Source organism: Ovis aries, chromosome 5 (assembly GCF_016772045.2).
Source record: "Ovis aries strain OAR_USU_Benz2616 breed Rambouillet chromosome 5, ARS-UI_Ramb_v3.0, whole genome shotgun sequence".
NCBI lineage: Eukaryota > Metazoa > Chordata > Mammalia > Artiodactyla > Bovidae > Ovis > Ovis aries.
In genome coordinates, this window is record NC_056058.1 from 47,460,183 (window position 1) to 47,477,536 (window position 17,354).

The 17,354-nt window shown below is 41.3% G+C and overlaps 1 protein-coding gene and 1 long non-coding RNA gene across 5 annotated transcripts in view; one reads left to right on the forward strand and one right to left on the reverse strand.

Annotated features, from left to right (window-relative positions):
- Window positions 1-17,354, forward strand: part of KDM3B (lysine demethylase 3B) — a 58,883-nt gene that overhangs the window by 39,749 nt on the left and 1,780 nt on the right. For all 4 annotated transcript variants that reach the window (XM_042250550.2, XM_027970282.2, XM_042250551.2 and 1 more), the window contains 12 exons: window positions 1,601-1,708; window positions 2,974-3,101; window positions 4,180-4,459; window positions 5,178-5,434; window positions 8,027-8,293; window positions 9,091-9,262; window positions 9,664-9,754; window positions 9,894-10,024; window positions 10,431-10,550; window positions 14,794-14,933; window positions 15,195-15,371; window positions 15,834-15,968. In XM_042250550.2, the coding sequence (XP_042106484.1) occupies window positions 1,601-1,708; window positions 2,974-3,101; window positions 4,180-4,459; window positions 5,178-5,434; window positions 8,027-8,293; window positions 9,091-9,262; window positions 9,664-9,754; window positions 9,894-10,024; window positions 10,431-10,550; window positions 14,794-14,933; window positions 15,195-15,371; window positions 15,834-15,968 (2,006 nt within the window). The remainder of the gene's footprint in view (window positions 1-1,600; window positions 1,709-2,973; window positions 3,102-4,179; window positions 4,460-5,177; window positions 5,435-8,026; window positions 8,294-9,090; window positions 9,263-9,663; window positions 9,755-9,893; window positions 10,025-10,430; window positions 10,551-14,793; window positions 14,934-15,194; window positions 15,372-15,833; window positions 15,969-17,354) is intronic.
- Window positions 838-17,354, reverse strand: part of LOC105615264 (uncharacterized) — a 34,071-nt gene continuing 17,554 nt past the window's right edge. Inside the window, exon 4 of the long non-coding RNA XR_006059963.2 lies at window positions 838-16,221. This is a non-coding gene — a long non-coding RNA (uncharacterized LOC105615264). The remainder of the gene's footprint in view (window positions 16,222-17,354) is intronic.

A 17,354-nucleotide genomic window follows, 5' to 3' on the forward strand; every position in this document is an offset into this window, starting at 1 on the left:
GTACAGCCAAAAATAACTGACTAGATAGATAAATAATTTCAAAAAGAGACAAGGAATGGCTTCCCTCGTGGCTCAGTTAGAAAGAATCTGCCAGCCACTGCAGGACACATGGGTTCAATCTCTGGGCAGGGAAGATCCCCCATACTGTGGAGCAACTAAGCCTGTGTGCCGCAGCTACTGAGCCTGTGCTCTAGAGCCTGGGAGCCACAAGTATCGAGCCTGTGTGCCACAGCTACTGAAGCCCGAGTGCCCTAAAGCCCATGCTCTGCAACAAGAGAAACCAATGCAGTGAGAAGCCCACATACTGCAACTAGAGAGTAGCCTCCACTGTCTGCAACTAGAGAAAAGCCGACACAGCAACTAAGACCCAGCACAGCCAAAAAATTAGAACATTGAAAAGACAAGGAAAAACATCTGGAATCTTCCTGGACCAAGGATCAAACCCAAGTTCCTTGCACTGGAAGGGTGCCACCAGGGAAATCCCCACAACCCAGTCTTTAAATGGGAAAAACGTTTGAACAGATATGTCATCAAAGAAGATAGGTCAATGAGAAATAAACACATGGAAAAAACTGTCATTACTTACTAGGGAAATGCAAATTAAAACCATAATGAGAAACCACTGTCCCCACTAGGTTGGATAACATTTTTAAAACTGAGGGTGCAAAGTGCTGTCAGGGATATGGAGCAACTAAAACTTATTAAACATTGCTGATAGGGATGCAATTTGGTACCATCACTTTGGAAAACAGTATATCTATTTCTTTATAAGTTTAAACATCAACTAGCATTCTACTAGTATGTATAAGGGAAATGAAAATATATCCACACAAAGGCTTGTGCTTGAATGTGTATATCACTTTATTCATAATAGCCAATAATTGGAAACAATCCAACTATTCACCAGTAATTGGAAGCAGTCCAACTATTCATGAGTGGGTAAACAAAATGTGGTACATCCAAACTATGGAACAGCACTCAGACATGAAAAGGAATGAATTACTTATACATGGAACAATATGGATGAATCTCAAAATCATTATGCCGAATGAAAATATCTCAACACAAATGACAGATGACATACCATATGTTTCCAGTAATATGAAATTCTAGAAGTAAAACTTTAATGTAAGAAATTTGATCAGTAGTGGCCAGGGGTTGAGGAAAGGGTATTGACTGCAAAGGGCTAAAAGAAACTTTGGGAAGGAATAGTAATGTTCTAAATTCTGAATGTCGCACTGTTTTCCACAACTAGATATCTTTGTCGAAATTCAAACATATTTGAATTTGAAGTGTACACTTTAAATTGTTGAACTACATTTTATGTAAATTATACCTTAGTGAAGCAGTATTTTTAAAAGTTAAGGACTTCCTGGTGGTCCAGTGGTTAAGACTCTGCTTTCATGGTAGGGGGCATGGCTTTGATCCCTGGTTGGGGAACTAAGGTCCCACAAACTGTATAACCAAAAATAAATAAAATTAGCTGTGATCTTCTTTGACCCGTGAGAAAACTGGTCTTTAGAGTCTGAAACTCTCACTCACTGAGAGAGATACATCTTGTGACCCTCATATATAGGAAAGTCATTCATTTCCGTTTCAGAGACAGAAGAGATGGGTGATGAAGAGGTTTTCTCCTGGTTGAAGTGTGCAAAGGGGCAGTCCCATGAACCAGAGAATCTCATGCCCACACAGATAATCCCTGGCACAGGTAAAAGGAATTCCTTTTTTAGATTTGGTGGGAGAAAAATATTTTTAAGTTATAATTTATACACTATAAAATTTGGTAAAATGGTTTATGTCAGCTTGACTGTTTTTAAGCTTCAAAGATTTCTCTGAGCCTTTGAATCTTCAGAAATGTTAGATTGATTGTATGCAGTCAGGGCACATACTTTGCCTCACTTTCCTGGGTGTAGGGGTTGGTTGCTTTGCAGATGTCATTTTACATTCTTATGGTCAGCAGGGCCAGAATAGAAAAAGCCTGTCTTGGAATTCTGTGGTGGTCCGGTGATTAAGACTGTGCTCTCACTCCTGAGAGCCTGGGTTTAAGCCTGGTTGGGGAACTAAGATCCTGCAAACTGTATAACATGGCAAAAAGAAAAAAAGGAAAGAAAAAGCTAGTCCCCTGGCTTCCAGAAAGACCTTTGATTTTAGGCTTATAAAAATCCAGCTGAGGGACTTCCCTGATGGTCCAGTGGTTAAGACTCCATGCTTCCAGTGCAGGGGCCCTGGGTTCGATCCTTGGTCAGGAAACTAAGATCCCACATACCCCGTGGTGCAGCCAAAAAAAAAATCCAACTGAAGCTAATCAAAGCTCTTGAAACCATGAAGAAGGCAGCTTACCAGTAGGGATCAATGGTCTCATGGCAACTTACTTCAGCGATTTCCTCCAGAAAGTCTATTTCCAGCTTCCATACTTGCACTAACACACACACACTGAAGCTGGTGAATCCCCTGCCTATAGTCTCCTTCACTTTGGGGAGCCACCCCCTATTATACCCCAGTGTATGCAAGCAGAAGAGCTCCCTGAGTGCAGTGGTCAGATGCCTGCTCCCTGCTGATCTAAGCATTGGTTAAATGTTTCCGTAAAGTATACCTTGGTATAACTTATAGTAAAGTACCTAAATCTCAAGTATACAATTCAAAACGTTTATATACGCTTGCATATTAAAGAATCTACCCTTAGAGTTTCTGCTGAAGGACACCTTGTTAATGTTTACTGGAGGAGGGTGGGAGTGTAGCTTAGTGGTTAAATGTGTACAGAACATTAGTGCTAGATAGACTTGGGTTAAAGTCTTAGTACTTTCATTTACCAACTTTATGTACTTAAGCAAATAACCTAACTTCCCTGAGTCTCAGTTTCATCATCAGAAATCAAGGGTACAAACTGCTACCTCACTGAAATGTTGTAAGGCTTGAGAGAGATAATGTAAAGTATTCCAAGGTTGATTATTATTATAATTATCTTTTTTCCAGCTCTTTACAATATTGGAGACATGGTACATGCTGCCCGGGGCAAGTGGGGAATTAAAGCAAACTGCCCTTGTATTAGTCGGCAGAACAAATCTGTGTTGAGACCTGCTGTCACTAATGGGATGTCACAGGTAAAATGGTGTGAAAAAGTGGTGTTTCTCACAGGTAAACTGAGAGAAACTTAAGTTCTTTGTTCCAGGAAATGTCCCATTTTCACCTCTGTTGTCCCAGGCTACTCTTGGATTCCTGGGCAACTAAGGGATAGGGAAGCCTGTCTACAGAGAGCCCGTAGGGTTTACTGGAGGGATTTAAATTCCCCCTAACTCGTGTGAGTTTCTCTTCATTTGTCTTTAAAACCAATTCAGGCTTGGTTGATAAGTAGCACAAAGAGATTCTTTGCATCTTGTCCAGATTTCTACCTCAGGGTCTTTATGTAGATAAAGAGTATAGAAAAGGTCGCTAGCAATACAATCTTATCTGTGTGCATGGACCCTGCCTTGTCATGTTAGGTACTGAGGAAAGAAACATGAATATTGGCCCGTTGATCTGGGATCATTCCACCTGAAACCATACTAAGCAGTGATCATAGAGCAGCAGTGATTTTCCCATCTTCTGTCAGAGGTGAAGGTCATTCTAGTTTGATGGTGACCACTAAGAATAAGACATTATTTAAAAACAAAAAACACACTGCTTACTTTCGGAGGACTTTGCAGGCATGCTACATGTGATCAATAAGAGGTACAAGGATTAACCCTGAGAAATCTCAAGATATATTTTCAGTAGAATTGATATATTAGAACACATCATCTGGAAAATTTAACAATAGAAAAATGACCTTTTTATTGAGCATTTATGTATGCCAGACACTGTGCTGAGCTCTTTGCATATACTATCTTATTTGATCCTCAGAGCAGCTTTGTGCAGTCAGGTTCTGATCACCAGTTTGTCATTGTAGAAATTGAGCCTCAGGCATGCCAAACAAAAACCCCGTCTTGTTCATTGCTCTTTCCACAGAACCTAGCATAGATTCTATCACATGTAGGAATCAATAAATATATGTTAAATTAATGAGTGAGTGAAATAGCAGTTTATGGGACAATTCCAAATTGCTTTCTCAGACTTATTTAGTGTCAGCAGTCCTTACTATTTGCAATGTATTTTTTCTACACAAGGACAGCACTTAAATAATTTTGGCGTTCTGTGCTATAGCTTCCTAGCATAAACCCTAGTGCCTCTTCTGGAAATGAAACCACCTTCTCAAGCGGAGGAGGAACTGCACCGGGAACACAACCAGAGACAGACCATGTTCCCAAAGCCGACAGTACTGACAGCAGATCAGATGAGCCTCTGAAAGCAGACAGTTCGACATCAAATAGCAATAGTGAGCTAAAAGCCATCAGGCCCCCTTGCCCTGACACAGCCCCACCCTCCTCTGCCCTGCACTGGTTGGCGGATTTAGCAACTCAGAAGGCTAAAGAAGAAACAAAAGGTGAGATTAACACAAGTCTCTGCCCTGCCTGTGGGTGGAACACTTGAGTTATTCTGGAATCCTTCAAACTCACACATTACCATCCACATTTTTGAAACATGCTGCTTGCTTTCTCTGGCCGATCACATAAAATGAGGGACTCTCTTTCAACTTCTTTCTAGAAGTGGAGCTTTTTTTAAAAGGCACATGCCTGGGCTCTACCCCAAATCTCTTTAGTCAGAATTTGGTTTTTAATAATCTTCCCAGATTGCCCTGTTATTAAGCCAGTATTGCTAGCCAGGAGGGCTAGACTTGTCTTTTGATGGGCACAAGAATCACCTGCGGAATCGTTAAAAATGAAGATTCCTGTGCCCCACCAGAACTATCAAATGAGAATCTCCATTTTTAACAAGCACTCCAGGTGATTGCAATACAAGTATTCTGGAGACTTACTTGAAGAAACACTGACTTAGAAAGTGAGGGAGACGAAAGATGAATGGGAACAAAAGGAAGTTTGAAATCCAGATCTGGAAAAGAAAGGAAGAAGTTGGAGAGCTTCTCCTTGGCCATGAGACCTGCCATAGTCATAGCTCATCAGGCTTGGCCCAGATAGGCTGTACGTAGTTTGGGGGGCAGGGGAGGGGAGAGTTTCTTCTTTCCTACTTGGCTGATTTTTAGGAGGCAGTTGCCTGCTGGGTATTCCTTGTGCCTAATGCTATTCCCGGTTATGTTCTTACAGAAGCAGGGTCCCTGAGGTCGGTGCTCAATAAAGAGTCTCATTCACCCTTTGGGCTGGACTCGTTCAACTCCACTGCAAAGGTCTCTCCGTTGACTCCAAAGCTTTTTAACAGTCTGTTACTGGGTCCCACTGCCTCCAACAACAAAACTGAAGGCTCTAGCCTTCGAGACCTCCTCCACTCCGGGCCAGGAAAGCTTCCTCAAACCCCCTTGGACACAGGCATACCCTTTCCCCCGGTCTTCTCTACATCCTCAGCAGTAAGTGTCCTCCCTAAAACTCTAGCCTTTGCTGCTTTTCCATGGAAGAACCATCAGAAAGAGATCTGATAACTAGGTTGGAGGGTATAGAGTGACTTGTGTTCTCTACATTATCAGTCCCAACTGATAAGATCTTTCTTTATATCAAGTTTGGGGAATGTTTGAGATCCTTTTAAGTAGTAAAGCTTTTGTGCCATGTTAGGAAATCAGTAGAAACTGAGACATTGGAATTTTTCAGTCATCATCAGGAATCACTTTATTTTCTTGATGATAACAAATAGCTAATTTTTTTAACATAGGCGATACATTTATGTGTCATCCTCTTAGATATCTAATAGATACCTCAAACATAACACGTCTAAGACCACACTCCTAATCTTTTGCCTATAAACTTGCATTTCCTTTTTTTCGCCTCTCGATCACTGGTTTCCAGCTGCTTGGCCAAAAATCTTAAAGAGTCATTTGGGACTCCCCTCTCACACTTTGTGTCTAATCTGTTAGCATATCTTTTCAGTTCGATTGTAAAATGTATTCGTAGCACACCCATTTCTCATCAGCTCCCCTGCTTCCCCATTCTAGTCTGAGATAACATCCTCTGTTGCCTGAATTCTTACGGTAATCTCCATTTTTTCCCTTTCCACTCCACAGTCAGTTTCAACAGAGCAGTTAGTATGATCCTTTTAAGATATAAATCAAATCATATCACTGCTGCCTAAAATCTTTCAAGGGCTTCCAATTTCATAATAAAAACAGTCCTTTCAGTGGACTATAATGTTCCAGCCCTAGCTTCTCACTTCCCTGACCTCAACTTCCACTCTTATTGTCCATTCTGCTCTGGCCCCACCCCCCTTCTTGCTTTTCCTTGGACATGGCCAGGCATGCTCTCTTCAGAGCCTTTACATGTGTCCTTTTCTCCGCCGAGAGATGTCTTTTCCATGTCACCACATGGCCTGCTTCATCATCAGCATCCTCTCCTCCTTTCTGAAATGTTACCTCTTTATTAAGGCTTCTTTTTAGATCACCCTTTTTTTAAAGTCCATTCCACTCCCATCCTCCACTCATATCTGTTTCTTCTGCACCTATTATCATCTGACTTACTGTGTTTTATTTATTTTCTATCACCACTTAAAGGAATTTTTGTCTTTTTTTTTTTTCTCCATGCTGTGCAGCTTTTGGGATCTTAGTTCCCCAACCAGGGATAGAACCGGGTCCCTAGCAGTGGAAGCACAAAGTCATAATCACTAAACTGCTAGAAATTCCCCCATTTTTGTCTGTTTTATTCCCCCAATAGCCATAGTGCCACAATGTTTGATACATAGGTATTTAGTAAGCATGTACTGAACAAATAAATTCAAAGATATAAAATTTAAATTTACAAGATACAGTGAAAAGGCTGCTTCTTGCTGTCGCCTCCCTTTCTGTAGGTGACCGCTGTTTGATGATTGTCCCTTCTCTGATATTAAAATATCAGTATATAGTTTTTTCCTCTTATTTTTACACAGATATTTTTATACATTGCTTCTTTATTTTCAGTTTATGTATTTCAGAGATCATTTCAAACAAAAACAAACACGTTTCTCATTCTATTTTATGACTGACTGAAATTTGATGATGGTTGAGCCCTGTACAGTGTGGGTTATTTGTTTCTCTTTTAGATAAATGACCTCCAAAATTACGTTGAGCTCTGTTTTATTTGTACTTGGCTTGGACTCCCAGTTCTCCTTTTTCTTTTTAAATTTTCCAAAGATTTTATAAAGTATATGGTTACATATACTTTATAGAGATAATAATTAGTGATACTTAGGTCATTGGGCTATCCAGTTTACAGAAGCCCTCCCCTTCCTTCACATCTGTGATCTTAGGTTTGTCACTTTCATCTCTGGGCCTGAGCTTTCCCACCAGCCAAAACAAACGAGAGATTCTTGGTAGGGGACAAACTGAGGAGTGGGAGACTACTTTCAGAATATACAGTTCTCTTGGATACAGATATTTATTGGGTACACTCCCTAGTAAAAAGTCACTGTCTTGGTAAGTCACCTCAATTACTTAATTGAAGTATTATATCCCTTGAACATGCTGGCCAAAGAAAAATGTATAACCCTCAAAGTAAATGATCTTTCTTTTTCACTCAGCTATAGCATTTTGTGATCCCTGACGTCTACGTACATATACTTAAAATGGGCCTCAATGCCAAAGATACGTCTTTTTTTTTTTTCGGCTGTACCATGCAGCATGTGGAATCTTCCCTGACCAGGGATTGAACTTATGCCCCCTCATTGGGAGCACAGAATCTTAACCACTGGACTATCAGGGAAGTCCCCAGAGATATTTCTTAGGTCTCAAATCTCTTGCAATAGAGGGGATCTTTCTGTACTTTGCTTTCACAAATAAAAAGCAGAATATGAAGGCTAGGAAAATGTAAGATACTGACTTAATAGATTCCCCTTCCAACCACAAAAGACTTCATAATAACTTTTATGAAATTGAATCAGGTAGATCAGAACTCCATGTGAATAAAACTGTGAGACTGTTTTTTAATACTCTGCTGATGGTGCCTTAGTCATACTAACCTGATGGATTTGTGTCTGGCAGGGAGTGAAGAACAAGGCCAGCCTACCCAACTTCCTTGACCACATCATTGCCTCAGTGGTAGAAAATAAGAAAACCTCAGATGCTGCAAAGCGGGCCTGTAACTTGACTGATACCCAAAAGGAAGTGAAGGAGATGGTGATGGGGTTAAATGTGCTGGACCCCCATACCTCTCATTCCTGGCTCTGTGATGGAAGACTTTTGTGTCTTCATGACCCCAGCAACAAAAACAATTGGAAGATCTTCCGGGAGTGTTGGAAGCAAGGCCAGGTAAGCAAGAATAAGCAGATCCCAGGGTTGGCTGTCTACCTGTTCACCCACCAAAGCTAGCAGGATAGTTTCAGTCCTCTCTAGGAGATACTCTGCCAAGGAGATTTAGATATACAGTAAGTTTGTTGTAGACAGCCTTGCTACTTTGAGTTTTCTTTGATTTTTAAAAATCGGAAGATTTGTAAAATACACTATGGGTCTTTTTTCTTTCTCAGCTGTGTAGCTCTGTGTTCTTAAAAGCACAGTTGAAATTCCTGTGAGGTTGTGATCTGGCATTAATGACACCTTTAGAGGAAAATCCTTAAGTGAGATATGGTGTGAGGCGAGAGTTGGTGGAAGTGGGTGGTACTTTTCTAGGTAAATGTTTCAAGACCATACAAGTCTGTGTGATAATGTGATAACACTTCCTGAGTTTTATACATTAGCAGGTATGAGGAAGAAGGGGTTTATAGAATTGTCTAGATAGTTTTTCATTTGAGATGTGAGGAAGTATTCTGAGTTGCATTTGTTAGCTTTTCTTCCTCTCACCTCAAATTAGTGGTATATACCAGGGCAATAGAAGTGATTTCTCTGGAATGCATCCCCACCCCCACCCTGTGAGAATCAAATATAGTAACAGAATAGAAGTGTTTTCATTTTCTGTAGCTGACATGTTGATCCATGGATTCTGAAACTGGGAGGGATCAATAAGTCATCATGGAGAAGAGATTGTCCTCAGGAAACCCTCCTATTCAATCCTTAGCCCTGAGTTAAGTGTTTCCTACATGGCTCTGATTAAGATACTTTTGTTTCCACAGCCAGTGCTGGTTTCAGGGGTACATAAAAAGCTTAAGTCTGAACTCTGGAAGCCAGAAGCCTTTAGCCAGGAATTTGGAGACCAGGATGTGGACTTGGTGAACTGCAGGAACTGTGCTATAATTTCCGATGTGAAAGTTCGGGATTTCTGGGATGGCTTCGAGATTATATGCAGTAAGTAGCTTTGCTATCTGGTTCTATAAAAGCAGACTAGAAAGTAAACATCTATATGCCCAGCCCCTAAAATAGCAAATTACTGATACATCCTCTTAGTGGGAGAAACAGTCTATCATGGTGGCAACCAGGTAGCTCTCATGGCAATCGCATGGCTCCCAGACCTTACCTGGACTTAAGCACTTGATCACATGGGCTGTGTGGGGCACTTTCACTTTGAGATGGAAAAACTCACCATGGTTTTTCTGTGGGTGAGGAAAACAAAGCCCACATAATCCATTATAGAGGTTTGCAAACTAAAAAAAAAAGAGAGAGTTTAGTCTTCTAAACCTTTTAGTCACTGGAGAATCAGGAAATAGCCAACACAGCAGATGTTTGTAGGAGTGCTTTCTGTCTTCCAGAGCGATTAAGGTCAGAAGATGGGCAGCCAATGGTGCTCAAACTCAAGGACTGGCCTCCTGGGGAAGATTTTCGAGACATGATGCCAACAAGGTTAGTGAACTACAGTAAGTCATCTTGAGAGACTTGTGCTTTGCTGAAGCCATCACAAAGTAATCACAGAAAAGTGAGCTCCACCTCTTTGCCTTTTTCCCCTGTAACAACCTAAGTCATCTCTCATGTTCTTCTGTAGGTTTGAAGATCTGATGGAGAACCTTCCTCTGCCAGAATATACCAAGCGAGATGGCAGGCTCAATCTGGCCTCCAGGCTACCCAGCTATTTTGTAAGGCCCGATCTGGGCCCCAAGATGTACAATGCCTACGGTATGAGGGAGAGGCCATAACTGATCTTTTTGGACACTTTTGTTTCCATTTTACCTGAAGAGGGAGATCTGTAATAAGTCTCCTGTGTAGAGATGATAGAGAGCAGAGTAACAGGTGCTGAAGAAGCTGATAGTATCCAGGATAGTTTTGAATGTTTGCTTTTATCTTTGATTTACAGTCCATAAATCTTACATTACAGCATTAGAAAGTTTCCTCTCAAAGACTCCATCCAAGGAATTTCCATGACAATCCAGTGGTTAAGATTACATGCTTCCACTGCATAGGGCATGGGTTCAATCCCTGGTCAGGGAAAGATCCGGCATGCCACGCCACTCAGCCAAAAATGAAAAAAATAATAATACAGAATATTGCCATTTCACCTTGTATATCTTCCTTTTATCTTCAGGCTTGATAACAGCAGAAGACAGAAGAGTTGGCACAACAAATCTTCACTTAGATGTGTCTGATGCAGTTAATGTGATGGTGTATGTTGGGATCCCCATCGGGGAGGGTGCTCATGATGAAGGTAAGATTTCTAGAACTCAGTGCTTCAGGAGGGTGAGGTTTAGCCTCAGAAGTAAAATGGGATGTCTTTCTCCTCAGTCAGGGCCAGTTGCTTTTTCTTAAGTCTCCACCAGACATGACGCGTCGTAGGCGCACAAAGGGGTGATTGTAGCAGAGAAGAGTGGTACTAGTGTGTCATCAACCAGAGTTATTCTCTCTTTGGGAATGCTGCCCCTTAACACTGAGTGTATAGTATCACAAAGAGGAAAAAGAAGAAACGTCAAACTGGCCTACTTCATCCAGCAGCCAGTTCAGCTGTGGGGTAACAGATGATAAAGCCAGGTCATTTGCACAGAAATGAAGCCTAAAAGCGATACTTTGCTGAATTTGCACTCTCCGCTATCTTGGTGTAAAATTAATATGTGTTAATTATGGAGGCTTCAGAAAACAAAATTTTAAAGAAGAAAATAACTCAAAATCTCAAAGTTAAAAGATAATCAGTGTCATTACTTTGGTAATATTTTCTGCCACACCTGTAGATCTTTTCATTATGTTGTCTTTTAAAGGGTTATAATAGATAAGGATTAGAAGCCAAGCCTCTTACCTTGGCAGAGAAGCTTTACTCTTCATTGCCTTAAATCCATAGAATCCTAGAGTTTGAAGAGGTCTTGAGAAAGTATACAGTCCATCTACATACAGTAGGAAATAATGTGCAATTTGAACATAAGATATGGCTACACAGTTTGAACAGGAAATATGGTTTTTTAAAAAACTGTACTTCCAAAAAATGCTGCTGCTGCTGCTAAGTAGCTTCAGTCGTGTCTGACTCTGTGCAACCCCAGAGATGGCAGCCCACCAGGCTCCCCCATCCCTGGGATTCTCCAGGCAAGAACACTGGAGTGGGTTGCCATTTCCTTCTCCAATGCATGAAAGTGAAAAGTGAAAGTGAAGTCGCTCAGTCATGTCTGGCTCCTAGCGACCCTATGGACTACAGCCTACCAGGCTCCTCTGTCCATAGGATTTGCCAGGCAAGAGTACTGGAGTGGGTTGCCATTGCCTCTCTATCAAAAGTATGGAAGATTAGGGTCACTTCCCATGTGTAGGAAGCTTAGACTTCAATGTGACTGTTGATTCTTTTTCCCGAGAGATAGAGAATGTTGTTGTTCAGTCTCTAAGTCATGTTTAACTCTTTGCAACCCCCTAGACTACAGCACATCAGGTTTTCCTGTCCATCACCATCTCCTGGAATTTGCTCAAACTCATGTCTGTTGAGTCAGTGATACTATCTTAACTGTCTTATCCTCTGCTGCCCCCTTCTCCTTTTGCCTTCAGTCTTTCCCACCATCAGGGTCTTTTCCAGTGAGTCAGCTCTTCCCATCACGTGGCCAAAGTATTGAAGCTTCAGCTTCAGCATCAGTCCTTCCATTGAGTATTCAGGGTTGATTTCCTTTAGGACTGACTGGTTTGATCTCTGTGCTGTCCAAGAGACTTTCAGAAATCTTCTCCACCACCGCAATTTGAAAGCGTCAGTTCTTTGGTGCTCAGCCTTCTTTATGGTCTAACTCTCACATCCGTACATGACTACTGAAAAAGCCATAGCTATATGGACTTTTGTCAGCAAAGTGATGTCTCTGCTTTTTAATATTCTGTCTAGGTTTGTCAATAGCTTTTCTTCCAAGGAGCAAGCATCTTTTAATTTCATGGCAGCAACCACCATCCACAGTGATTTTGGAGCCCAAGAAAATAAAATCTGTCACTCTTTCCACTTTTCCCCCCATCTATTTGCCGTGAAGTGAGGGACCAGAACCATTCAACTTCCGCTTCTTCAGCATTACTGGTCAGGGCATACACTTGGATTACTGTGATACTGAATAGATTCAAAGGGGGTTATATCTGATAGACAGAGTGCCTGAAGAACTGTGGATGGAGGTTCACGACATTGTACAGAAGGTGGTGATCAAGACCATCCCCAAGAAAAAGAAATTTAAAAAGGCAAAAAGATTGTCTGAGGAGGCCTTACTAATAGCTGAGAAAACAAGAGAAGCAAAAGGGAAAGGAGAAAAGAAAGATATACCCATTTGAATGCAGAGTTCCAAAGAAGAGCAAGGAGAGATAAAGCTTTTCTCAGTGATCAGTGCAAAGAAATAGAGGAAAACAATATAATGGGAAACACTAGAGATCTCTTCAAGAAAACTAGAGATACCAAGGGAACATTTCATGCAAAGATGGGCTCAATAAAGGACAGAAATGGTCTGGACCTAACAGAAGCAGAAGATATTAAGAAGAGGTGGCAAGAATACACAGAATAACTATACAAAAATGATCTTCATGGCCCAGATAATCATGATTGTGTGATCACTCACCTAGAGCCAGACATCCTGGAATGTGAAGTCAAGTGGGCCTTAGGAAGCATCACTACGAATAAAGCTAGTGGAGGTGATGGAATTCCAGTTGAGCTATTTCAGATCCTAAAAGTTGATGTGAAAGTGCTGCACTCAATATGCCAGCAAATTTGGAAAACTCAGTGGCCACAGGACTGGAAAAGGTCAGTTTTCAGTCCACTCTCAAAGAAAGGCAATGCCAAAGAATGCTCAAGCTACTGCACAACTGAATTCATCTCACACGCTAGTAAAGTAATGCTCAAAATTCTCCAAGCCAGTCTTCAACAGTACATGAACCGTGAAATTCCAAATGTTCAAGCTGGATTTAGAAAAGGCAGAGGAACCAGAGATCAAATTGCCAACCCGTTGGATCACTGAAAAAGCAAGAGAGTTCCAGAAAAACATCTACTTCTGCTTTATTGACTATGATAAAGCCTTTGACTATGTGGATCACAAAAAACTGTAGGAAATTCTTCAAGAGATGGGAATACTAGACCACCTTACCTGCCTCCTGAGAAATCTGTATGCAGGTCAAGAAGCAACAGTTAGAACTGGACATGGAACAACAGACTGGTTCCAAATTAGGAAAGGAGTACGTCAAGGCTATATATTGTCACCCTGCTTATTTAACTTATATGCAGAGTACATCACGAGAAATGCTGGACTGGACGAAGCACAAGCTGGAATCAAGATTGCTGGGAGAAATATCAATAACCTCAGATATGCAGGTGACACCACCCTTATGGCAGAAAGCAAAGAAGAACTAAAGAGCCTCTTGATGAAAGTGAAAGAGTGAAAAAGTTGGCTTAAAGCTCAACATTCAGAAAACTAAGATCATGGCATCCAGTCCTATTACTTCATGGCAAATAGATGGGGAAACAGTGGAAAAGAGAGACTTTATTTTTGGGGGCTTCAGAATCACTACAGATGGTGACTGCAGCCATGAAATTAAAAGACACTTGCTCCTTGGAAGAAAAGCTAAGACCAATCTAAGCAGCATATTAAAAAGCCTAGAGTTTACTTTGCCAACAAAGGTCCATCTAGTTGAAGCCATGGTTTTTCCAGCAGTCATATATGGATGTGAGAGTCAGGCTATAAAGAAAGCTGAGTGCCGAAGAACTGATGCTTTTGAACTGTGGTGTTGGAGAAGACTCTTGAGAGTCCCTTGGACTGCAAGGAGATCCAACCAGTCCTTCCTAAAGAAAATCAGTCCTGAATATTCATTGGAGGGACTGATGCTAAAACTGAAACTCCAGTACTTTGGCCACCTGATGCAAAGAACTGATTCATTTGAAAAGACCCTGATGCTGGGAAAGATTGAGGGCAGGAGAAGGGGACGACAGAGGATGAGATGGTTGGATGGCATCACCGACTCAATGAGTAAACTCCAGGAGTTGGTGATGGACAGGGAAGCCTGGCATGCTGCAGTCTATGTGGTTGCAGAGAGTTGGACACGACTGAGCTACTGAACTGAAGTGAAGTGAGGGATCAGATGCCATGATCTTAGTTTTTTGAATGTTAAGTTTCAAGCCAGCTCTTTCTCCTCTTTCACCATCATCAAGAGGCTCTTCAGTTCCTCTTTACTTTCTGCCATTAGAGTGGTATCATCTGCATATATCTGAAGTTGTTTATATATCTCCTGGCAATCTTGATTCTAGCTTGTGATTCATCCAGCCCGGCATTTCACATGATGTACTCTGCATATAAGTTAAATAAGCAGGGTGACAACATATAGCCTTGACATACTCCTTTCCCAATTTTAAACCAGTCCGATATTCCAGATGAAGAATAAGAGAGACTAAACTTGTTTGAATTGGACATTTTGCTTCACTAAGAGGTACTGAAGTGGCTGCTTACATTGAAATATCATTTTGCTTTTTTCAGAGGTTCTCAAAACAATTGACGAGGGAGATGCTGATGAGGTGACAAAGCAAAGGATTCATGATGGAAAGGAGAAACCCGGTGCTTTGTGGCATATCTATGCAGCCAAGGATGCAGAGAAGATCCGGGAGCTGCTCCGAAAGGTATGTCCCTGAGTGGGCTCCCAGATCACAGATTAAAGGTCTGGGGATGCTAAGACAGTCTAACTAGGGTTTCTCATGTAGAGTCCCTTGGCATTAAAGACCTGCGTCCTTTGTTACAATGCCCCATAGGGCTGAATCCTCACTTAGAGGATATTAAATAAAGTAGGTATTACTGCAGCAAGCTGGATTTATCCTGTTAATAATCTTTATGTGTTTATTGATTTTTCCATCTTTGGGTTTTGATCGTGGTTTCATGATCAGGTTGGAGAAGAGCAAGGCCAAGAGAATCCCCCTGATCATGATCCAATTCATGACCAAAGTTGGTACTTGGACCAGACCCTACGTAAGCGGCTCTATGAGGAGTATGGTGTGCAAGGCTGGGCCATTGTCCAGTTCCTGGGAGATGCTGTCTTCATACCTGCTGGAGCCCCACACCAGGTATGTCCCAACTTGTGGGTGGGGCTCCGCAGTTCCCATAGTTTCCTTATTTCTGAGTTTGTTGCTAATCTGGCAGTAGATATAAAAGTGTGGGTTAGACCAATTGCTCTTAAACTGCAACTTATTTTTGGCATTTTCATTTTCTTCCATGTAATTTTAAATGCTCATTTAAAGAAGAAAGTGAGTCTCAGTTCAATCCCCTTTTCAATCCCTTCATTCTGGCTTCCCCAGAAAGTAGCCTACTGTTAACAGTTTGGTATATATTTTTCCATATCCTATTTTTGCACAACTAGTAACATTTTCATTTATAAATTCATACTTACAGTCTTTCTGCATTTGTTGTCGTTATAAACATGGGGTATCAGAAGTGTTTCTCCAGTGTCTTTGTGAACTACATGGTAAACAGTTCCCACAGGTTACTGACTCTGGCGCCTGGTGTCTGCCTCTGCCTTTCCTCTCCAGGTGCACAATCTATACAGTTGCATAAAAGTCGCAGAAGACTTCGTGTCTCCAGAACACGTAAAGCACTGTTTTCGCCTGACGCAGGAATTCAGGCATCTCTCTAACACTCACACAAACCATGAGGATAAACTGCAGGTAAAGAACTCCTCCTCCACTCCAGCCCTGTCTTATCTCCTTGTAGGCCACATACACAGGAGGCGCACACTGCTTTCTGAGGCCATTATCTGGGCAGGATAACTGCAGAGAGCTGACTCAGGGACCCATGTCTGGGGTGTGAGGAGTCCTCCCTCAGGAAGTGTTTAATCAGTCCTCTTCAGGTTTGCTTTTAGAGAATATTCATCTTTTAACCTCATCACTTCCAATGTGGCAGTCTTCTCTGTCTCTGCCCCTGGAAGATACAGTGTTTCAATGTTAGTAACTACACTAGACTGACTTCCCCAGTCAGGTGAGACAAGCACTGCGGCAGTATGTTCTAAACCTGTTTCCACAAAACTGCTTCTCCCAGCAAATTTCTGTGCAGACTCAATTCCTTAGAGCCCTGCTAGGGACTGTAATCCATGTCCCTAAGAGTAGATCTATCTAAACTGGAGAATCAGATTAGGTTTTCCTCTGTTCAGAAATGGATTGGAACTTTAAAGGCAAAATTTCATTTTTAATATACCTGTATGCTTAGTAACATTAAAAAAAAAAAAAAAAGATGAGAAAGCAAGATTCCCCAGGTAGAGGTTTAGCATCCAAACAGGCATTCTTCCAGCCTCTCACTTAAGGCCTATTTTCCTGCGTCATGCCTGTGACTCAGGTGTGTCAGTGACCCATGAGGTTGGATATTTTTCTTGGTTGTGGGTAGATTGATAGATGACATTTCTATTATAGATAGAATGCAAGTGTTCAGGCATATATATTTTATACCACCCTCTGTTCGGTCTCTACTTGTCACATATCACTTCCCAGTCCTCTGTTACTGCTTTATTTTTTCCTGTAGTTTTCACCATCTAACATACTATGTATCTTTTGTTTGTTTCTATCCCTACTAGAACATAAGCTGTTTAAGCTCCATGAAGGCAGGGGTGTTGCTGTTTTAGTTCACTGCTTTTCCCTAGGACATGTCTGACACATAGTAGGTACTCACTAAACATTTGTTGAATTAATACAAAAAATGTAATAGAGAATAGCAAGGGGGCTCATGTGGCCATCATTCAGCTTAAGAGATAAAACAACATATTCATACCATATATACAATGTATTTGTATACAACAACTACATTGTTGAAGCCTCCATGTACCCTTTCCCACTCCATCTCCCCAGAAATAATCATCATGTTGATTTAAAACTGTCTTTATCCTGTTCACTCTATTTTAATAACTTTTACTTCATACATTATATGTGTTCCTTTTTGACAAATTAGAAAGTATAGGCACGAAAGGGAAAAATACCCAATAAATCCTACCTGCCCACTGTTTTTAGTCCATTCTTATTAGCTATAGGACCTTAATGTAAGATTCTTAACCATGGAACCTCAGT